This window comes from Falco biarmicus, chromosome Z, assembly GCF_023638135.1.
Source record: "Falco biarmicus isolate bFalBia1 chromosome Z, bFalBia1.pri, whole genome shotgun sequence".
Taxonomy (NCBI): domain Eukaryota; kingdom Metazoa; phylum Chordata; class Aves; order Falconiformes; family Falconidae; genus Falco; species Falco biarmicus.
The window spans coordinates 56896912-56920833 of record NC_079311.1 but is presented as its reverse complement, the minus strand read 5'-3'; the positions used below and the strand labels follow the sequence as shown (position 1 = coordinate 56920833).

At 44.2% G+C, this 23922-nt stretch overlaps 1 protein-coding gene across 3 annotated transcripts in view; it reads left to right on the top strand.

Annotated features, from left to right (window-relative positions):
• The window catches only part of KANK1 (KN motif and ankyrin repeat domains 1), a 129987-nt gene extending 114073 nt beyond the window's left edge, over positions 1-15914 (top strand). For all 3 annotated transcript variants that reach the window (XM_056324760.1, XM_056324759.1, XM_056324761.1), the window contains 7 exons: positions 1172-1381; positions 3356-3443; positions 6223-6442; positions 9076-9218; positions 9746-9946; positions 12250-12348; positions 14917-15914. In XM_056324760.1, coding sequence (XP_056180735.1) covers positions 1172-1381; positions 3356-3443; positions 6223-6442; positions 9076-9218; positions 9746-9946; positions 12250-12348; positions 14917-14979 — 1024 coding nt within the window. In that variant the 3' untranslated portion in view covers positions 14980-15914. The remainder of the gene's footprint in view (positions 1-1171; positions 1382-3355; positions 3444-6222; positions 6443-9075; positions 9219-9745; positions 9947-12249; positions 12349-14916) is intronic.
• Positions 15915-23922: the final 8008 nt, after the last annotated feature.

The following is a 23922-nucleotide window of genomic DNA, read 5'->3' as shown; positions in this document are numbered from 1 at the left end:
CTGTCATTGTAGCACTTTCACAGTGGGAAGGAAAGGAGGAACTCAGGAGTGTATGCGTGGCTTTGTCCTGTCCTTCATGCTGAGGTGCATCTGCTGTGTTTAAGGGTCAGAGGGAAGCACAAAACATCTGAGCTCATCTTAATGGTGCTTGCAAGTCATATGTGGCATCAGTTTCAAATACCTGTAGATTAGATTGCTGCCAAATTCAACACAGGAAAATGAAACTTAATTCACACTCAAAGAGCGATGGGGACATTTCTCAGGCAATATTTTAGTAAGGAAAACTTTAATATCTCTTTGGCACACAGCATTGTGCTATTGAACAAATCAGCAAGGGATGGCATTGCCTAAGAATTAACTTTTCTGACTTTGCTCTAGATAAAGAGAAACTTTGTTACACAAATACAGAAAACAGTAGGGAAAACTATCTTTTAAAATACTACTTCCCACACAGAATATTGCAAAGAACTTTAAAATGGTTTCACCAAATTGTTTTTATGGAGCTTTTCTAGCCCTTTCCTAAGATTAGTTTTAAATTAGTACAAGTGTCTGATATAGTATGTAGCCTAAATATTGCAGTTACTTCAATTCATACATATAGGCTAAAAGTATTATTACTTACAGTAGAGGATATTTACTTGAGAATTACCACTTATCAGTCACTGTTGTACATTAGAAAATAGGCTTAGTATATTAATTCTTCAGCAGCTGCAGTTAGTGAGGTAAGACAATTAATTAGAATCACCATTATAATTTCCAAATCACTTACATTTCACCCAAAATATCAAAATGTTTTGGATTGTGTCAGGAAGAAGTGTTAAAATTGCAGCTGTTGTCTTTAGATAGGTTTGTTAGCTTCCCTGCTTATATCTGCCTAGTAATATAACAACACAATTTACTCTGAACAAAGTAATTTCATCCTAGGGCTAAGACAAGGTCTAACAAAGTATTAAGACTTCTGTTTAAAAAAGGTTGTTTTTTCATTACACACTGTGCACATAATAATCGCAGTGTCAGTTGGCAGTGACCCTGAGTTTAGTGAGTAGAAAAGGTCTTGAGTGCAAAACAGCCTTTGCAAGACATTTTTCAAGCTGCCCTAGTGCAGACAGGTGCTGACTGCTGCTGAATGGCACTGAGCAAGTGCCTCTGCCCCTACCTGTTCTCCCCCCAGGTATGAGACGACTTCCAGCGATGACTCCAGCTCTGAGGAGAGCTCCTCCTCAGATTCAGAGGAGGAGTGCGAGGGCCATGAGTACCCCTGCAGTCGGCACACAGAGGAGGGGCAGCCCACATCCCGTGCTCCAGAGGTCTGTGCCATGGGGGCGGAGAAGGACAGTCCCCTTCCAGAGTGCGAGGCCGAGGAGGTGGAAATCAGAGAGAGGTAGGCTGCTCACCCTCTCCTGAGTGCCTCTGAGGGGGTTAGCTCTGCCTCATTGCATGGGGCGAGCCATGGCTGTGCCTGTGCTGGTGGAGAAAGTGCCAGCCCCATCACTGCTCAACTGCTGCCCACTCCCCTCCTACTCAAGTGGGTAACCAGAGGTGGTTTTGTGGCAAAACAATCATGTGTGAGTGGGGAGAAGGTGTTGGAGGTTGTCCTTTCCATTGGCTGGGGTACGGTTCGTTTATAGCGAGACCCAGGTGGCTTCCACCTGGCAGAGGCTCTCCCAGGTCATAAATGGCACTCGTATGGGAGAGGGCAATGCCCTGTTAACAACCTGGTCTTTAAAACAGTGAGTGAACAAGCAAATGAGTCTTGAACCATGCACACCAGGTCATCAGCCTGCTCAGAGCACATCTTGCATTTGCACCTTGCAAGGCGTCTCAGTTGTGGCTGGTACTGCTTGGTAAGATGGTGGGGTACAGCAGCAACAAGGTCACCCAACCCTAACATCATAAACATCATATGAGATTGTGTACTACAGTATACTCCAAGGCTGCCATCATGCATTTGTTCAGCATTTCATGTGTAAGTTACTTTTCAAACTGCTGGTAATGAGTTGTGTAAGTTAGTATTTGACAGGCAAGGCTTTATTTTATTTTTTTTGGCACATGGAAAGCAGTAGTGTGGTGAGATTTTCTGATTCTTGATTAGTGAATGAACAAAACGAATCATATACGTAGGCAGTAAAGGGATATTTTGTAGATCCTGGGTTTGCCAGATGTTTACAAATGCGCTAACTTGGCAAATTATCTAAGTGGAATAATAACAGTAAAAGAGCTAAGACAAAATTAATGTTTCACTGGACACACAGCTTAACATCAGACTTACCTGTAATTATCAACTGCTAAATAAAAGAGCTGCAGAAATTAATTATTTTAAGAGCTATTTGTAGGCCTTAGGGCTGTGAGTTTTGAAGTGCCCTGAGCTTTGTTTTTACAGTCCTGTAGGATGGCCTGTTATTTTACAAGTGGCATAAAAAGGTGGGCAGTTTCTCAGTGGAGCTCAACAGAGCTCTCCAATTTATATTTATCCTAGCCAGGGGGGATTGTAAAGAGGGGCAGCAGGACAGCTTGGATAGCCACGTGTACTTGAGTAGCATGGTCTTTGTAAGCTGGCTGCCCTGGCGATGCCCTTGAAGGGGAAGAAGCAGGGTGCATGGCCCCATGGGACTAAATATGACCCATGCAATGGTAGAGCATTTCATTGTTCTGGAAGCACCAGCAGCTGGCTTGTAACCCTGGAGGGCTAAAGTGTCTGCCTTCCACAGAAGTATGTTGGCCTCTCTGCTTTTTGGGAGAATTTTTCTTGGAAAATTGCCATTATCTTCTGTGGCAGGTTGTAGCCTAGCATGCCATGTGGCACAGGCATGGGCCTTATTTTCAGCTCTTCCTTGAGTTTTGAAATTTGTGATGGAAAGGAGGCAGAAGTGAAAACATGAAGGGGAACTGGAGAAGGAGAGTAAATTTCCAGAGTGGATGGGATGAGAAAAGTTGGTTCCAGTAAGTGGGAGCTGTCTGGGAACCACTGCCTGTGCCCTTTCCCTGTGCAGTTTCCATCACAGCTATTGGCATTTCCTCAGTCATTGAAGCACAGAGTATATAATACATGCTTTGTCGTACATGTTCCGCAGTTGTACAGCAGTAGGTGAGGATTTCCACTGGAAGGGTTGCCAAATCTAAAGCACAGAAGTGATGCGTCACCTGCTCTCCGTTCCCACTCCTCCTCCCACATACATCTCTGCTTGCGGTGAAGGGAGTCCCCCCAGAGAAGAGATGCCAGAGTGGTTTCTGCATTGCAGCAGCTGATGGCTTGCTGGAAACATTCATTCCTACATGACTTTCAGAAAAGTAGATGTTTTTATGCTGAAACATCAGAAACATTGAAACATGCCATGTGTTCTGCTGTCTCCCTCAGGTATGAATTAAGCGAAAAGATGCTTTCTGCCTGTCACCTGCTGAGAAACAACATTGATGATCCCAAGGCATTGACCAACAAAGATGTGGTAAGCAATGCATAGCAAAATTCTCTCTGAGCTGCAACAGAAAAACTTCAGGGAGGGATAACTTCTGGTTTTGCAGGACCAGCACCGCAGTGGCTAGGCAGAAGAGGATTTAATCTTTCCTGGAAGAGTCAAAAAGTTGTTTTTCTATCAGGGGACTTTTGTACTTGTACTTGTGAGAATGTACTTGTGCTTTGTGTGCTGGGGTGTTGTCGTCCCAAGGCATACACATAAAAATAGTAACATGAAAGCACAGTTTAAACACATACATGCATTCCCATGTTATTTTTGTAAGTGTTGCTTTAGCACTGCTATAAGCAGCTCTCAGGCCTTGCATTAAGAGACTGTGTGGAGTCAGGAGCCTGTTTCTAACAGACAGTCTGTTCTGAAACTGCAGTTGCCTCCTTCTGAGCACGGTGGTACTGTTTCTGTCTTGCTTACTGCACTAGTAGCTTTTATCAGTGCAGCAGGGAGTAGGGAATATTCATTGTTAATACTCAGCCTCAAGAAATAAGGTTGTATTTGCTTCATATAGGAATTACCTATATGCCTCATATAGGAATTGCCTACGCTACTTTGTGAGGACAATCTGAAAGCAAAGGAACACTGCTTAGTGATACGAAATTGAATTTTGCATTTGTTACAATTTTGCAGTGATGTAAAAGGCAGCAATCCAATGCCAGTCTCCTCTACTGTAGGCTATCTGCAGCTTCTTAAAGACAATAATACTGTCTGTAAGACACAGACAATAATATCGTCTGTGTCCAGTTCTGACATTTGTGGTCCAGAGAATGAAAGGTTGTTTAATGCAGTTGTGAGGGGTAGTTTTTAATCCTGTGTCAGTCCTTCAGGAGTAGTTTAGGAATTCAGACAACAAATGCTTCAGGCCCAGTCAGAGTTGAAAGTGTCAAAAATGGCATAACCAGCTGATAATCTCAGCCTTAGAGGTGTAATTTGAATGCATGTTTCTTGTGCTTGAAATGTTTTCCAGCAGAAGTGGTGTTTTGTACCTGGAAACTGCAGACTAATCAGCACTTGCTGTCTCTCTGTCTGCTGATAAACAAGTCTTGTCCAAAAAAAGTATAAACTTCAGTCCAGCTAGGGATCTCTATAAATTGTCCCAACCTCTTCCAACATCCTCAGCTCTTGTAGCTGCTGTTTACACCAGAAGAGGCTGCAGACTGCTCCTTTTGGGACGTGATAGCTTACTTGAATTAAAAAAGTGTATTATTTACTTAATAATGCATGTGATACTGTGTAAAGATCATTAGTGGTATTTTGCACTCAGTCTAAAATAGAAAAACACTTACATTGTGTCACTTTATGACCACTTCTGTGTTTCAACTCTGCATACTCACAGAACATGTGGTCTCTCGACTGAAATGGTTGGACCTTGTAAGTTTTTATTATAGTAGTACTGATATAGAATATTCTGTATATATGAATATGTAGTACAGATACGTATGTAGTACTGATGTGTGTAGAATATTCTCCCTTTACCAGACATGGGTCCCCTCTAGAGCTACTGGTACAGGTCCTTTGGTGTTTTCCCTAGAGCCTAGAGAAGCATGCTGAGTTTTCTCTGCAAAATTGTCCTTGAATTTATTGGCCATGTTGCAGGTGGGGGTTTATGAGAAGAGAATAAGGACGTGGTGGTCCTCTCAGGTTAGAGAAATTCTCTCAGAAGGTCAGAGCAGCGGTGACTGCAGGAACCTCCTTGGCTCACAGCTAGATCTGCTCTACCTACATTGTTCCCAACAGACAGTTACTCGTCCTCAGAGGCTCCTACCCCTCCACCCTGAGTCTACAGAAATGGGAAAGTTTATCCTGAATGTCTAGTTTGCATCTTCTCATTGCAGCTAAAGTCACTTCCTACTACAGCCAGCCAGCTTGCCTGTGAAGAACAAGTTGGTTCTTTTCTCCCAGCAACAGCCTTTTGCACTGTGGAAATGTTACAGGGTTCCTTTCCTTAGCTGTTCTTTCAGCAGAGTGTCTTCAGTCCTTCCTGTCTGTCCCATAGGTCAGATTTCCTTGACTTCTAGTTTTTCTCACTGCTCACCTTTGAAACTGTTTCAATTGAATCTTTCATGTCCAGTGATCTGACCAGACAAGGTAGTCCAGCTGTTGTCTTCACAATGCTAGGCAGAGAGAAGGAACTGCATCACATGCAGTGCAAGCTATAAATGTGTTCATACATCACAGAAGAGTATTTGCTTTTTTGATTACAGTGTGATGTTGTTGACTCGGGTTCAGACTATTGACTTGTAATGTCCAGCTGTTCTGCAGAACTGCTGTCCAGCCAATTCTCCTGTACTTTGTGCATTTGGTAATTCATGCCTTGGGATTGGGCCTAATTGATTTAGCATGCTGCTGTTTTAATTCTCCTAGAAATGTGTGTTCCCACCGCTCTTTAGTCTTGGGTTCATCAGTGATGTAAACTTTGTTAAATATTTCATGGAAATGATTACTCCAAGTCTTTTTTCTGTTCGCCAGTATTTGATACCCATTAATTCTGGGACTAATCTTACCCTAAAATTCTGTGTCTTCAGAGGTGAACCATTCCTGAAAATTAGGTGAAATGAGAGGAGGTAAACAAATGGTGTTTTAAAGAGGGGTTTAGTCAGAGGGGAAGCTTTAGTCCATATATCTTGTTTGTGAGCTGAATACTTTCTTCCCACATTTGACTAAAAAAGGCTTGACCTCCTGCATTGCTGACTTGTGGGATGGAAAATCCTTTAAATAGATTGCCCATATGTAAATTTTTGTGTCTTGGTTTTGGCAGAGGTTTTGTTTAAATACCATCCAGCATGAGTGGTTTCGTGTCTCAAGTCAGAAGTCGGCTGTCCCTGAAATGGTTGGAGACTACATAACTGCTTTTGAAGAGATTTCCCCTGCTGTCCTCAGACATATTATCAATATGGCAGATGGAAACGGAAACACAGCTCTGCATTACAGTGTCTCACATTCTAACTTTGAAATTGTAAAGCTTCTTCTGGATGCAAGTAGGTTGACTTGTTTGCATATATTTTTTTTAATTACTTCTGGTTTTTTGCAGTCCTCACAGATGAAATTATTGATGAGCAAGAGCCCAAGTTTGGGCTTCAGCTGGCAGCTGTTGTAACTGTTACCAGTTACATGGTGGCTCACTTGGGTAGTTTAGAATCCTTGTTTCTAGTGCTAGCTTTCAAGGTGATCATGGTGGCTTTTGAAGAAGTTACAAAAACACTCAAGTAAATTATATACACAGTTGACCAGTGTTCAGGACAAGTAGGTAGATCCCTGACTCTTGGACTGTAGTCCAGGTTCAGTAGCACCAGCCTCCAGCAGTTGTTTTCTCTGGAAGGCAGCACAGCTGCTGCTCAGTCAAAGGTACGGTGCTGGTGGAGGAAGATGCACTGCGGTATAGAGATCCTTGTTAAACACTCAAACTAGTCTATCTTATTCTTAATAGAGCAATACAGAAGCTTTTTCTGGACACCACCTTGACACAGCTATGCTGCTTTCCTAGGAAACTGGAGCAACGTGGCATTCTGCCATACAGGGACATTTCTGTGATCCATGAGCAGCGTGATGATGCTTCATTTAGATCCCTTTGTAACGCATATGCAGAGAGGGTGGTGGCAGAGTGTGACTCCAGAGCGTCTGGTCCCCACATGTACTAAGCCAGAAGGCAGCCAGCAGAAGGTGTCATGTGTTGGACCTGGTCCCAGGCAGGATGTAATATGCCGAAGCCTAGTTTTGCTCCCTGACTGAAGCTTCTTTCTCTGAACTAGTTATAAAACCTGTCACAGTTGGTTGTAAAGCTTAACTAGGCTGATTACGTGGCTGGAGTGTAAGCTTAGCAATATTTATAAATTGAGAAGGGTAGCATCAGATAAACAAGGATATTAATGATACAAGTCTCAGCTTGGATAACCCAGCACATCTGTCATAGATGCAGAAACTTCCTCTGCAGGAAAGCGAGTGCTTTGAAATCTCTTGTCCTGTTTGAAATCAGCCTGTAGGGAAGAGTGAGTCACAGTGGGGGAATGCAGGGAATGTGAGGAGTACAGTGAAATGCACCTCGGTGGGAGGAAACTGCCCCTTCACTTCCCTGCATATGTCAGGGTAGCGTGAGCATGCTCATCTGTTGCTGGAAGTGAGGGCTCCTTTAGTTCACAGCAACTGGTGTATTCCTATGAACACGGCAGGTTTTGACTGTCAAATGCAACAACTGACTAGTGCCAGGTGTGCCAGAGTCACACTGCACATGCCAGCACTTGATAAATATTTGCAAACAGGCAAATTCCTTCAGGTTTCTACAGTCTTCCTCTGGACTGTGTCTAAATGGTCACTACAGTCATCTTCACAGTGTAGTTGTATCCCAGGCAGATTCTTGGTCCAAGAACTCTGTGTCTGTGTGTTTGGTGGGAAGAGCAGATGGGACAAAAGGCTCCTCTATATGACCATGCGGTACTACCAGGAGGACAAACAGAAAAACAGCTCTGCTCATTAGCCACATACAAAAGGAGCTGAAATGTGACCTCAGAAAATGCACCTCTGCTGAAGTAGTCTAGTCAGGGTAGGCAAGCATCACTTCCAATAATTACTCATTACTTATGAGGTAATGCATGCAGCAGAGTGTCATGTTCTGTGGCTTCAGTGGCTTCCCAGAAGTGACTTCGGAAAGTAGGGTTGGGCTGGCTGTTTATAAAACAGAGGTAATGTCTATGGAACCTGAAAAAATGTGCATTTTCTTACATCTACGCTTGTATTGCTTCTGCATGTCACTTAAAAATCCTTCGGCAATAAATTTGAAGAATTTGCTGAGACATTTTTGTTTGTTAAGGTGTCTTTGGTGCAGTTGAACCCCAAGTCTAGAGATACTGTTTATGTAAGTCTGAGACTTTGCTTTCCAATACAGTGAGCACACTGAAGGCCTTGCTGCTTGGAATTAAGCCCTACTGGATTTCTTCGAAGTTTTAGGAACAGAGACAGACTGGAAAGGAGAACTCCAGTCAGTTGCTGGCACTAGTCAGAGAACTTCACTGTGTTTGTTCCCAGAGTACTTTTTTTCTCAATCAAATACTCTGTAGAGCTGGAAACGGTCTTTAATTGAAAGATTTTTGTCTGCAGCTCCAGAACATGTCAAAGAACACTTGCAGATCTTTACTATAACACCAATTACAGGAGAATGTTTGTGCTGAGGAGAAGCAGCTTTTCCATTGACCACGTTGTCAGACTGTTTCTGTTCTGCAGTGTAAATCCCCTCAGGAGAGGAGCTTAAAGACTCTCCTGACAGTATTCCTGGGGTTCATACCCATGACCTTGATAGTCATATCAAATTTCAGACCACTTAGCTTTGACAAAAGAAAAAAATGCACAAAGAAGGCCCTAAATGGTAACATACAAAATGGTTTTGTGTTCTCCCTTGTGTTGCATGCATAGTAGAAGAGAATCCTTTTCTTTCTCAGGCTCAAGAGCACCCCTGTTTATTTTTTCCTTCTCCACTTTCCCTTCAATTGCTTCCATTATGAGAGCAATTGCTGCTTTTTCTTTTTATAGGCTGCTTTACTAACAGTTTATTCAGTTCATTAGCACAATTGCTGCTTTTTGGGTTCCTGCTTTCCAAAGAAACAATCTCATCCCTGTGCAGATGTCTGTAACGTAAATCATCAGAACAAGGCCGGCTATACCCCCATCATGCTTGCTGCACTTGCAGCTGTGGAAGCGGAGAAGGACATGAGGATAGTGGAAGAACTGTTCAGCTGTGGGGACGTGAATGCTAAAGCCAGCCAGGTCAGTCAAACGGTTTACAAGACTACATTTACACTCCCATGTCTTTTTATCTTTTCTTCCACGGCTCCATCCCTGCTCCACTAGTTCAGCTTTTGCACTCACTCATTTCCACCCTTTGTGGTCTTTGATACTCATGTGTGTGTGGTTTTGATTGCTGTATACAAAATGGAGTTGTGGAAGAGCAGTTCAGCCTCAGGTCTGGATGTCTTCTGAAAATGAAGATTGAATATTATATGATAGAGCCATTAATGAGTTTTGCAAGACATTTACAAATTCTGCACCATTTAGCTCCTTCCAAGGAACTCCAGATGTCTGGAAATAGATCCGATATCTTCCATTAATTTAATAAATAGCTATGTGAATGTGGATAATAGGTATTTAAATAACGGCAAGCAGAGCTTTGAGAGTACTGTATAAAATAACAATCTTTTCCCCCCCCCCAGAAGAAGCACAGCACCAAAAAAATTCAAGTATGCTTACTTTGTCACTGATTGTGTAATTCGGGTTTTTCACTTCTTTCCATGCAGGCTGGTCAGACAGCACTGATGCTAGCTGTGAGTCACGGGCGGATAGACATGGTGAAAGCTTTACTGGCCTGTGGTGCCGACGTCAATATCCAGGATGATGAGGGCTCTACAGCTCTGATGTGTGCTAGTGAACATGGACATGTAGAGATTGTCAAACTTCTGCTGGCTCAGCCTGGGTGTAATGGCACTCTGGAGGATAATGTGAGTTGCCTTTCCAGGTAGTGCTTCATCAGATGGCCTCTCCACTCTGGGATGTTTTTCTAATTCAGTTTTTTTGATGTAGTGGAGAGCTGCTGAAATCTACTTACATGAATCTCTGACTCACAGCACCAAAGTATCAAATACATGAATCCTCTTAGTGGTAGCAAGTGCTGTGATTGATTGGTTAGTATCTTTGCTTCTCTAACAGACTTACCCAGTAACAATTTTTGTGGTTAGCTGTAGGTGTGCAGTGGTCAGAACAGAAAAAATATTTGCTAGTAGAACATCTTCCCTTCTCCCATTCCTTCCCCCTTTTCCAGGAGTCTTCAAATTTTCAGTTAGGACCTTACCTGGTGACTTAACAGCCTTGCTGTGTTGCTTTCCTGTGTTCATGGCAAACATCAACCCTACAGTTCTCTTCACAGATGTTTAAATAGTATCTAAACCATGACTTAAGAGAGTACAGGTTTGGTCTCAGTCATGAAGCTACATTGTCTTGACAGTAAACAGATACAGGCTGTGACTTCAGTGCCAAGGGAGACACTTGCATATTTCTTGTTCGCAAGAATCATTGCAGCCTATGCTGTCAGCAATTTGATCTGTAGACTTCTCAAGCTTGAAAATGTTGACTTAGGTTCTTCTGAGTACTGTGCTCGTTAACAACATGACTTCTTGGGTATGTTTCCATTCTTCCTGTTGCTTTATCCACTGAGCACTGAAATGGAGCCTGGGTCTGGAATTCAGGTGGGCAGTTGGTGGTTATTTGTTGAAGCTCTTGCAGAGAGGCAGAAATGTCATTCTGTTCATTCACTCAGCTGCTGCAGCAGCCAGCTCAGTTGCCCAGCCGTGCTGGTGATGTGTAAAGCAGTCCTGAGGGGAAAATATAAGAAGGCCTCAGTTTAATAAACGCTTTTGGGGGCAACCTAGGTTACTGCAGGCTGAATGCTGTTAGCACAGTCAGTCACAAAGTCAATAATTAAAGTCTTTATGGGGACATGACACTTAACTGTTCCTGTAGGCAGTTTGGTACTGCTTCCCAAGCACAACTTGTCTGCTGCTAATTCAGTTTGTAACGGTTTTGTTTGTGCTGTGAGATAATGAGATTTTTAGCATTCCCCTAGCTATTCTGAATGTGACAGCAATGTTTTTCCAGTCAGCATGATCAGTAGTAAGCTGAGCTCCATCCTACTGATGTGTGCCACTCTGACAGTGATTCAGCATCTCTAAGAACTTGGCTTTTCCTGTTGTTAACTGTGGAGTATTTGTCGTGCATTATATTGCACTGTAGTGGACAGCTCTTCTAGCTCCCTGTCTGCTCAGGACAAGCAGATTTATGTATAATCACTCCCTGTAGTTTCATAGGAAGACTTTCTACTTGGATGCTGTCCATCATGTCCCATGCTGGAAAAAGGGTTTATAGTTTCTTTAAACTGGTGCCGACCTCTCTAATACCAATGCTACGGCAGTGGCTGGAAAATGTACTTCACTCTGAGAGCCAATGTAAGAGGCAATCCCTATGAGAGGACATTTCTAATACTGGCATTGTTGTGGAAACTTCTGTGCACAAGAGGCAAAAGCCAGACAGTGGACCAGCAAGCCAGAGGTTCATATCACAGGCTATCTGACAACTGCTTCTTCCTGGACCAAACATGGTCTAAAGGGAAAACAGCAGGTCCATAGATTACCCTTTCAGCAAAAGCACTCTAGCAGCCTCAACAGCTATGGTTTCTCAAAGTGATAACACCTGCTGAGAAACTGAGGTGACAGTATTTGACCAAGAAAGCGTATTTGTAGTTAGACTTCCATCAAGGAGCATTTGGAATTATGAATGCAACTGCTCTTAGCATTAATGGGAGCTATAACACAATAATTATCATTGTAACACAGCAGTTATCATGATATCTGATTAGCATTTATCCCTCCCCTCTCTTCCACTCCTCACTGACATTATAGTTTCTCTCAGATAGCCCAATCTTCTGAAATCACTAGTCTTACACAGCACTACATGTAACGTTATTGTGATAATGGTGTGCTCATTCTTCCTTAGCAATAATCAAGACTCCTAGTTGGGAGAAATTATGAGGCCTCTGATAATTGGACTGCCCCATAAAACAGCTGTGTAAGGCTTATTGTCACTTAATTATAATAAAAGAAATTAAACAAGACCATAAATTAACCCAGCTGTCTGAGCAGTAGGGCCTCCACTTCATAACTTCCCTTCTCTGTGGGCTGATGGGGCTTTTTAAGAGATCTGTTAATGCACACAAGCACTAATTGTGTTATTTCTTCCTTTATTCTCTCAGGATGGCAGCACAGCACTTTCAATAGCCCTGGAAGCTGGACATAAGGATATAGCGGTTCTCCTTTATGCCCATGTAAACTTTTCCAAAACTCAGTCACCGGTCAGTACACAACCTCATACAGATTATGTTTTAAATTGCTGCACTGAACGTAATAGTAAAACATAAACAAAAAATCAAATCCATGGCACGTGCAGAACAGGTACAGCACATGAAATGTGGAGTTTATTCACAGGAAGTTTTTTATGCTGGTGGGTTGATAAACAGTTTTCAATATATGTTGACTGCAGAAGGCGGAACCCTGGCTGAAGGATAGCTCCTCCATTTTACCTGGGTTACAGTTAGCTCACTAGCAGGGTTCACGTGCTCTGGCTAGTGTGCATAGAATCATAGAATCACTTCTATTGGAAAAGACCTTTCAGGCCATCAAGTCCAACTGTTAACCCAGGACTGCCAAGTCCACTATTAAACCATGTCCCTAAGCACCGCATTTTTTAAACATTTCCAGGGATGGTGATTCCATCAGCCCCCAGGCAGCCTGTTCCAATGCTTGACCACCCTTTCAGTGGATGAAGTTTTCTTAATATCCAATCTAAACCTCCCCTGACACAATCTAAAGCCATTTCCTGTTGTCCTATTGCTTGTTCCTTAAGAGAGCAGACTGACCCCATCTTGCTGCAACCTTCTTTCAAGTAGTTGTAGAGAGCAATAAAGTCGTCCCCCCCGAGTCTCCTCCACTCCAGACTGAACAGCCCCAGTTCCCTCAGCTGTTCCTCATACGACTTGTGCTCCAGAACCTTCACCAGCTTCGTTGCCCTTCTCAGGAAATGAGGGGCCCAAACCTGAACACAGGGTTCGAGGTGCAGCCTCACCAGTGCCCAGTGTAGGGGGACAGTCCCTTCCCTTGCCCTGCTGGCCACACTGCTCCTGACACAAGCCAGGGTGCTGCTGGCCTCCTTGGCCACCTGGGCACACTGCTGGCTCATGCCCAGCCGGCTGCCGACCAGCACCCCCAGGCCCTTTCCCACCAGGCCCTTTCCAGCCGCTCTGCCCCAGCCTGTAGCGCTGTGTGGGGCTGGTGTGACCCAGGTGCAGGACCCGGCACGGAGTCTTCTTGAACCTCATCCAGCTGGCCTCGGCCCATCGGTCCAGCCTGTCCAGATCCCTCTGCAGAGCCTCCTGCCCTCCCGCAGATCAACGCTCCTGCCCAGCTTGGTGTCATCGGCAAACTTACTGGTTAATCCCCTTGCCCAGATCTTAAGATATTAAACAGGACTGGCCCCGGTGCTGAGCCCTGGGGAACACCACTTGTAACTGGCCACCAGCTGGATGTGACTCCATTCACCACCACTCTCAGGGCTCTGCCATCCAGCTTTTAACCCAGTGTAGAGTGCACCCGTCCAAGCCATAAGCAGTTTCTCCAGGAGAATGCTGTGGGAGATGGTCTCAGAGGCTTTACTAAGGTCCAGGTAGACAACATCCACAGCCTTTCCCTCATGCACTAGGCAAGTCATTTGTCACAGGAGATCAGGTTTGTCAAGCAGGACCTGCCTTTCATACACCCATGCTGGCTGGGCCTGATGCCCAGTTGTCCTGCACGTGCCCGTGATGGCACTCAGGTTGATCGCTCCATACCCTTCCCCAGCACGGTCAGGCTGACAGGCCTGCAGTTCTCCATCCTGCCCTTCTTGTAGATGGGTGTCACACTGGCTAACCTCCAGTCTTCTGGGACCTCTCCAGTTTTCCAGGACTGTTGATAAACGATGGAGAGTGGCTTGGTGAGCTCCTCTACCAGCTCCCTCAGTACCCTTGCGGGGGTCCCATCCATCCCCATAGACTTGTGCATGCCCAAGTGGAGCAGCAGGTCAGTTACTGTTTCCTCCTGGGCTGTGGGGACCTCATTCTGCTCCTCCACATCCCTGTCTTCCAGCTCAGGGGGCTGAGTTCCTAGAGAGTAACTGCTCTTGCTGTTAAAGACTGAGGTAAAGAAAGCATTAAGTACCTCAGGCTTTTCCCCATCCTTTGTGATAATGTTCCCTCCCGAATCCAATAAAGGATGCAAACTATTTTTGGCCCTCCTTTTGTTTCTGCTGTATTTGTAAAACCAGGTTTTTTTATCTTTTATGGCAGTGGCCAGCCTGAGTTGTAGCTGGGCTTCTGCCTCTCTAATCTTTGCCCTGTGCAACCTCACAACATCCTTATAGTCCTCCCGAGTTGCCTGCTTCTTCTTCCGTACCGGGCAGGGGGTGTCCTAATGACGTCCCTTACCCAGCCCCAGGGAGGCAGCAGGCTGCCCAGGGGCTGGGTCTCGCTGACACCACAGGTGCAGAGGTGCTGTTGCATCATTGTAATGCTAATTATTGACCTGGTCACCAAAACACAGTTTGTTACAGCTGTCCTAGGTGTTCTGGCAACCATCCACCTGCTCTCCAAGCCCCAGCTCACTCCCCTGACAAACTGCTGCTAAGCATTTCACTGTAAACAACATGCACTTTCAGTTGGTAGGCCATATGATAGCTGGCACTGTTCTGCCTATAAATAAAAATGGAAAAAAAAATAATCTGTGCAATTAAAGGCAAGGGACTGAACAGAGTGCTTGTGAGTGCTTTGTTCTCATTTGGCTGGCTGGAGTAATTTCCCTTTGATTAATTGTTCTTTCCTCTTTTCTAGGGTACTCCTAGGCTTAGCAGAAGAACATCTCCTGGTCCCACCCACAGAGCCACGTTTGAGTAGTAGTGCATGAATATCTGTAAAAACTTTTATGCCATCTTTAAGCTGCTAAATGTTACTGTTTTACTGAGACAGATACTGAATGTAATTGTCTTGTGCCTGAACTCACCAGCAAAGTGAAAGCAGAGATCTAATGCTAAAGATAGAAAATGCTGAACTTGAAGCAAGCATATAGTCAAGTAGTGCTCAGCTGAGAACCTTAGCCAGAACTCTTCTTCTGCTCACCTACTCGTCTTTCTGTACACTGGCATAAATCCTGTTTTTCTTTGCTGTATATTATCCTTTCCTACATTATGTGCAGCCTAAAACTTCTAAAGCTATTTATACAGGGGTGTCCTGATGGCTTGTTTTTCATCATTCTATAACATACTTGTATTTACTGTGCCTAGACTTCATCACAGTAACCTTTTCATGAATTTCATTCCAACATGATTTTGATGTTTTTAATTACTTTAAAATTCAGAAGTTGCAGTTGCTTATATAGTCACCTCCGTGGATCTTGAGCTGGTGGGTCAGTGGGTTGGTATTGGGGATCGAGCCTCTTGTCAGGTCTGAAGTTCACTAAATAAGTTGTTGCTAATTGGGGATAATGTATAACTTTTTATATGAAAGATACTAGTATCTATAAAATTAACTCGCACAGTATTTTCAACATTTTATATTCCTTAATAATTAAAAACTACATGAAGAATTACATGTCCTGTTACCATATTTTTATTAATTCTGTCAGTCTATAAGGTCCATACATGTTTATTGGAGAGTAAAATTAGAGGTACCATCTGTATATTCCCCTTGAGTGGAACTGAGTGTAGTTCTCGGTGCGTATTTATGGAATGCTATTACCTTGTCACATTCACTTTACTCATGTGTATTGAAATGTTTGAAGTGCCTTAGACTCTTGCCATATTTTCAGAATTAAATTTCATTATGCTGTTTTACTCCTCTCCCATTTTACGTGTGATTTGTCATCATCCAGAAATGTTGCAAATTACAACTGCAGCAGCAAAACAGGGTAGATAGTTAAGTTGAGGCAGGGAGGACTGGATAGCTCAGCCTTTGGGGGCTGGTGATGTGAAAGGCATCAGTGCCCAAACTAGCTTTTTGCTGCTGACTACCAGAGTAGAAAGCTTTGCCCAATATGGTCTGCCTTTGCTGGGCTTGCAGATGCTGTGAGGGTTTGGCAGCTTGGTGAAGGGATGCTTTTTAGATGGCATTAGACCAAGACCTAAGCTAGTTCTGTATTCTTGTCAGTTCAGACCTATGTGACAAGACAGAGAAACACACCTCAGTGCATTCCTTCAAGAGACGTAACACTTCTATTCTGTGTCCTTCCTCCTTCCCTCCCATAGTCCTCATCAAACAGCTTTTCCTACACAGTCCCTTTGAAATAGGGACCCACTGAAGCCATCCTCATCACACTTGGTCACTTGGACTGCATGAAGTTTCTGTGAGCTCTGCCAGAGCTGGTTTGGTCCAGCTCTCCAGGTGCTTCGTGATACCAGTGCCAGGCTCGTACCCCAGTGCTTGGGAGCGTTCCCCGGGCAAAGGGCAGGTGAAGTCTGTCTGCTGGGGGGGACATGTCTTAACACAGCAGTCCCAAACAAGCCCACACACACCTTGTTGTCAGTCAGTTTTTACTGTTGCACCCCTCTGGCCAACCTCTCATTTTCACTTAGTATCTAATACTGTGGAGATGCTCTCTCACCTGGGGCCTACTTGCTAGTTAAAGAGGTTTTTCACCAACCCACCAAGTTACTATGAGAATAAGGTCTTCCCTCTGGCATCAGACTTGACAGCAAACAGCAGCAGCAGCTGTAACAAATTGAACTGAAAAAATGCTCCTCACTTTGCCAGCCACACAGAGGCTCTCAGTCAGAGATGGTGAGTGCAGGCTGCCTCGTGTGGCAGGGAGCTGAGCTGTGCCCCACGTGCATCCAACCAGTGACCTGAGACTTGGTCACACACAGTACATGATACCAGCACAGGCTTCCCAATAAATTCCTCATTCACCAAAGAGCAGGGTGGTTTCTTATTCAGCAGAATTAGCACAAGTTGGATCTGCCTGCCTTGGGCATGGCAAGCATGGCTTTTTTTTGATTTTCAGATCTGTTGATGTGCCACCTCTTGCCACAGGTTGAATAACTGTCTGGAAAGCAAAGTCAAAATAGTCTGTTCTTGCCTTTATGAGCTTAAAACACACAGGGTGCTAGAGTTAAACAAATCAAGCTGATGAAGTGGAGAAAAAGGATGACTGCTTTCATCTTTCTCCAAAACTTGTTCTAATTTTACAGAAAATCTAGTTCACTTATTTACACATGCTTGCCTGTATCTAATGGCTTAAATTCTTACCTAGTGGAGAGACATAATAATTGCCAGGACAGAATCTGGACCAGGGACAGGTTGCTACTTTCAGTTCTACCAAGAATATAATTTTTACTTAGAACTGGTTTGACCAAAACCAGTCTAATTGTGCTTTCTTAAGGAAGTTCATAATCATACATTTAACTCTGATTTGTATCTCATGATTGCAGATTTAAGGACTCTGCAAGGAGCAAGGAGTCAGACTTGATCCTTATGGGTCCTTTCCAAGTTGAGTTATTCTATGATTCCATGACAGCAGTTTTGAAGCCTGTAGATTATGCTTCGAAGTCTGGCTTTGTCAAAGAGTATGCTAAGTCGTCTGGTAACGTGTACTTCAGTACAGCCACTGTATTGCTGTAAGAGATACCTTGAATAGTATCCCTGAATAGAACATGTCCAATAGATCTTTGCCCCCAATATAGTTTTTGAAACAATGATCTTTGTGGCTGCACTACTACCTTGCTACTGTGCTTCATTTGCACACATGTATAGTTGTACATACTGTAGCCTGAGGCTAAAAGAAATAATTTGAAACTCCTGTGAATTTAGCTTTTCAGAGCAGAGTGCCATGATTCTTACTTTCTGGGTTGGCACAGGTCCCTGTCTGTCCCTCTACAAATCAACAGGAGTTCTGGGTGTGCAACTATCATACAAGAGTTGAAAAAAACTGGTCCAGTTTAGGTGATTAATGACACAGGGAGAGTCACCAAATGTGTTTTAATACATTTTTTTTAACCTGGAAAAAAGCACAGGAGGAGGAATGCAGAAAAAAATATTCCTTCCCTCCCCCTCTCCCCCCCCCCCCCCCCCATAGATAATTAGTATAGCAAAAACCAACACATTAGAGGTTAAAAGTTTCTAAGTGATTGCATTGGTTTCTAATGGCCTTGAGTGGCAGAAGTCTGGGGAGGAATCTGACCATTCCAACAACGTGCAAGAGTCGGGTTATGCAGCTCAGAGTTCCTGGATTTATTTAGATGCCATATTTCTTCTAAGTGAAAGGGTTGACCCAAAACTGGCCTTCTAGAGCTTTAGAAAATGTTAGATGAAGCTGTGGGCTCTGCATTTCTGTGTGATGTTCAGTTTCTTCCTGAAAGCTTGTTATTTTTGGTTAAAATGTCTTCTAAAGCAATGTGCACCCAGTTTCAGCTGTCTGGTAAAGCAGGCCATTGTGGTATGCCATGTCAGGAAGACTGTCAAAAGCAACCAAAACTTTGGATGTGTTGGTGGATATAGGTGAAAAGTACAGAATAAACTGACTATCTTACCAAAGTCAGTGAATGTCATTTCTGGCCTAAAATCCTATCAGGAGACTTAGTGGATTGAGTAGTTAAAAATTAAAAAAAAAAAAAAAAAAAAAAAAAGAAGAAGAAGAAGAACAAATAATTACTTCCCTTAGCATTTTTTTCTGTTAGATGGCCCTCTTGTTTCCAAGAGGTTGACACCTGAAACAGTTCACACTGTGGAAGTCAGGCCCCTCCCCAGGAAATAGTTGAGACGTTCCCAAAAAACATTTGTATCCGCTGATGCCCTCTGCAAGCCAAGTTTAATTCCACCTGCTAATACTAGATAGCATTTATCACAGGTGCTGGGATTAAGGTGTTTACCATGCATACTAGCTCTGAACTCGGGTCCCCCTACACACTCTCCCTGGTACTTGTTTTTCAGTTCAGATCAAATGATGATTGACCCTCAGTACATCCATGCATGATGTTGTCACCACCTTTGAACTCCGACTGTTGGTGAATATATAAAGCTCTGGCAGTTTTTCAAGATTGTAAAACATGTCACTGTCTTTTTCCAGTCATACTGCCATAAATTAAGCAAAGCTGCCACTTACAATCACCCTAAGAAATAAAACGCAAGGGTTACTGGTACAGAATTTTAAAATAGTGGAGATCAGCCAACACAACATTGATCTAAATGCAATGACTGAAGAAGGCAGTTTGGCAAGACGTTTTTTTCAGAGGTTTTATATTCTTGATACAGCTGGAAGAACTCAAGTTATTCTAGAAATAGCTTTTATGTCTGTTTCTCCTCATGGCTCATACTTTTGGCTGAGAAGTCTGGCTGCTCTTGAGTCCAGTTCAGCCATGGTGTGAATAATGCAAGCCTTGGCATCCATCCCTGACACACAGGACTGGCTCTGTTTGCTGGGATGGAAGCAGCCGAAAGGCTACAGACATCCTCCTGCCTTTGAAAGGCAGCAACAGAGCTGGCCAAAACAGCACTCACCCTCTTACTGCAGCTGTGAGCAGCCCTCTTCAGTGGGGTCTTTGTCTGCATGAGGGTCTAAACTTCATCCCTTCCTGCCCTTGTGCCTGCATCCAGGTCCATTGACAAAAAGCGTAACTCCTAGCATTTCTTCACTAAAAAAAAGATGCTTTCAGATGTTCAGTTCACATGCGGCTGCTTGGGCCTGCCTCTGAGAGCCTGAGGTGTGACAAGGGACAGAGGTAGGAGGTCAAGGAGCAATGTTGGAAGACATGCAAAGAGTTTGTTTCATTAAACACTCTCAGAAATGACCACAATGAGATTAGAGGAAAGGGGTCCCCAGATTCAGGTTTGTCTCACATTTCAGTTGGGAGCTGTTAAAAGTATTAGCCTTCACTACTCCCAGCCTAACATAACACCTAGGGAAGTCAAATAAAAAATTCTGCCTGTTTCACATCACTTTGGCCACTGTATCTCTGTGCATGCATACAGTGAACAGAAGTGCCTAGTTAGAGCTGAGCTACCTGGTTGCTGTCTTTTTTCATCATTTGCTCCACTTTCTGTTTGATTGTAAGACATCATTCGGCGTATCAGTACTTCATCTCTTCTCAACAAGTACCACTGGACAGCAAAGTGCTGTGAAGAAGCTGCACAATTCCCTGCTACCTGCAAGAGTATTTGGGAACCTCTGTGTAAGATACTATGCAGGAAATACTATAACAATTTTATTTTTGCAAAGATGACTGTAACAACTTATTAAAGTTGTTTATAAAACAGCACATCTTTTTTCCTGCCAAGTATTTAGACAATGGGAACAAAACATATGAGTAAATCATGCTGGAAGTGGTACTGCCTTACAGTTGTATACATATGGTGGGCTGACCATGGCTGGATGCCAGGTGCCCACCAAAGCCACTCTGTCACTCCCCTGCTCAGCTGGATAGAGAGAAAATAAAACAAAAGGCTTGTGGGTTGAGACAAAGACAGGGAGAAATCACTCACCAATTACCACCACAAGCAAAACAGACCCGAGTTGAGGAAATTAGTTTAATTCATTACCAATCAAAATCAGAGTAGGATAATGAGGAAATAAAAACTAAATCTTAAAACACCTTCTTCCAGGGTTCAGCTTTACTCCCAAATTCTCTGCCTCTTCTCTGCCAGTGGCACAGGGGGACAGGGAATGAGGGCTGTGGTCAGTCCCTCACACGCTGTCTCTGCTGCTCCTTTCCCCTCAGGGGGAGGCTCCTCACGCTCTTCCCCTGCTGCAGCAAGAACAGACTGCTCCAGCACAGGTCCCCCATGGGATCACAAGTCTTGCCAGCAAACCTGATCCAGCGTGGGCTTCTCTCTCCATGGGGTCATGGGGTCCTGCCAGGAGCCTGCTCCAGCATGGGCTTCCCATAGAATCACACTCTCCTTTGGGCTCCAGCATGGGGTCTCCCATGGGCTGCAGGTGGTTACCTATTCCACCCTGGATATCCATGGGCTGCAGGTTGCTATCTGCTCCACCATGGACCTCCATGGGCTGCAGGGCACAGCCTGCCTCACCAGGGGCTTCACCACGGGCCGCAGGGGAATCTCTGCTCTGGCGCCTAGAGCCCCTCCTCCCCCTCCTTCTTCACTGACCTTGGGGTCTGCAGAGCTGTTGCTCTCACATAGTCTCACTCCTCTCTCCAGCTGCAGTTGCTGTTGCCCAGGAACTATTTTTCCCCTCTTAAATACATTATCCCAGAGGCACTACCAATGCTGCCGATGGGTTTGGCCTTGACCAGTGGTGGGTCCATCTTGGAGACGGCTGGCACTGTCTCTGTCAGACACGGGGAGATCTTCTAGCAGCTTCTCACAGAAGCCACCCCTGTAGCCCCACTGCTACTAAAGCCTCGCCACGCAAACCCAATACAACATACACTGGTCAATGTATCAGACAGTTCTATTATAGGTGATTAACAAATTCAGTGCCTCAAAACCCTTGTTGTGTTCTGTTTCCTTATTGATATGCCCCTTCAGCTTTTCCTTTTAAAAGAAAAAGATAAGCATGTTTCCACACACCCACCCCATGCATGATCCCTGAAGAGATCTCAGGAATTAGAAGATCATGCGGGAAAACAGGATCCTTCAGGCGCTTGGTATCCATTGTGAGCACTTCAACTGGGGCCTTAAAGGGAGTGGCAGAGGGCATGGGCCACAAGCTTGATGAATGGTTTTTTCCCCCCTCTATCATTTTTCCTGCCTGTGCTTTGTTTCGTCACCCTGTGACACTAGTCGAGTGGTAGTCTTCCCCCTTGGCCACTTCTCACTAGGAACCACGTCTCTGGGTTTTCTGTTTGGTGAGCCAACACAGCCAGCACCAGCAAAGATAAATTGCCTTTAAAATAATTCTTGCTAGACAAAACTGCCCTTCAAGAACCTCTGCAGTAGAGACCTGTAAATAAGGACATCATTATATTCTTCAGCAGAGTATTATAAAATACATTCAGCCATGAATAGCAGATGTCAGTCTCCACATTCTCTGAACACCACTACAGCCATTTGCAGGATTATTACTTAGATTACATAAGGGGTAACATTTTTTCAAAGCACTGCACGTGCTTTTGTGTGATCTGTAAGTGCTGATCTGAATGGAAGTAGCAAAGTGATATTTCTAGGAGGCATGCTGATAATTTTTTTCTTCATCTTTTCACTTAATGGCTTTAGCCTGTTGCAGAAACAGCCCTTGCTGTGTTGTCCTTAAAAGCTTTGTCTAGCCACAGAGCTGAAAGGGCAGGTTATGCTCCCCCATTAATACTGGCCTTCCCCACTCAGCCACATTAACTTCACTGAGATGAAGGTATGCCATTTTATTTGCATGCCATGGCAAAGAGGCAGAAGATGCTTCTCTGCTTCTTGGCCATGGTATCACACCTTTCTTAAAAGTGTAAAAAGCCACCTGTTATCTCTGGCAGTCATTCTGTGGTGCCCCTGCACTGCTCTTGGGTATTTTCTGGGGCCAGAAGAGCAACTTTTCTCCAGCCCCATGGGTGAGTGAGACTTAGAGCCAGCCAGTTAACAACCCCTTGGTATTGGGGAGGTATGAGCAGGGAGATGTGAGCAGGCAGGTGGCTGGCCCAGGAATGGCTTCCCCTCCACTGTGCACTCATTCTTGCAAATTTATCATGAGAATTTTCCAGCCCAACCACATATATCTGCTCGAAGGTCCTTTATTGTGGTAGTTTAATCTGCATCACCAGCCTAGCAGGAGGAACAAGATGCATGTTGATGCCTTCTGCAGTGGGTGCTGATTTGGGAGAATTCTGAGCTGAACCACTGCACAAAGAGATTGAGAGAGATTAGAAACACTATGATAATAAAATGAGATTTGGTTTAGGAAAATCAGACTGAAAAAACTGATCACAAATAGTATACATGTGGGAGTGACAGAAAGTTAGAAATCTGTAATGCTGAAAGACAACTTGCCAGAGAGTTAATTAAACAAAAGCTGGCAGCGCAATGAGAGGAAAAATGGACCAGAATTGGCAGTATGATGAGAGCAAAAAATGGTCCTGCATTTTTTTGTCCACTTCAGATGGAGTAGAAGTAGAGCAAGATGTAATGCAGCTTGACACTGTTTACAGTCAGTGTGTCCCCAGGCAGACAGCTCCAAAGGCTGTCACTATTAACCCAAAAAACAACCGCTGTTAACAAGCTGGAAGTTGAAAACAAGAAGTTTAAAAGGATACAAATCTGTAAATAAGGAATTTAAAACATCCCACAGTATGTGACTGCTGAAATAGTAATCCACACAAATGATTTGCAGAGGGGCAGTAAAGCAAAGAGGTACAGCTGGAGGCGAGAAAGTTCTGCAGGTTAGTTCTGCAAAGAATGGGTTTTAGTTCTTGGGAAGCCTGGGTGAGTTTTTAAATGAATATGAGTTTGTCACCATCTTTATCTGTTCTGTCATAAGATAATTGCCCATTCTGGCCTTCATACAACTCGTGTTTGGTCAGAATTCATTCAAGAATTGGAGACAAAGGAAACATGTGTAGATATATCAAAATGGGTAAGTATGAGTGTAAGTTTCTGAAAACATGCTACAGGTAAGACTGCAAATTCCTCCTTTAAGCCGCACGGACAAAACCACCCCGCGCCTTCCCACCGAGCCCCGCCGGCCAGCCCAGCTGCGCCCCCGCGGAACGCCGCCCCCGCCGCCGCCCGGCGGCTGCCGCGGAGAGGGAGCCCTCTGCAGGCGGGACAAACCCCGCGCTGCTGCCAGCTGCAGCGGCAACAACCGGCCTCTGACAGAGCAGGCAGCCACTGGGTTTTGTTGGCTTTGGGTTGTCGGGTTTTTTAGTGTTCTGGTATTGTTTCATTCATGTCTTCTTCCACTTTCAA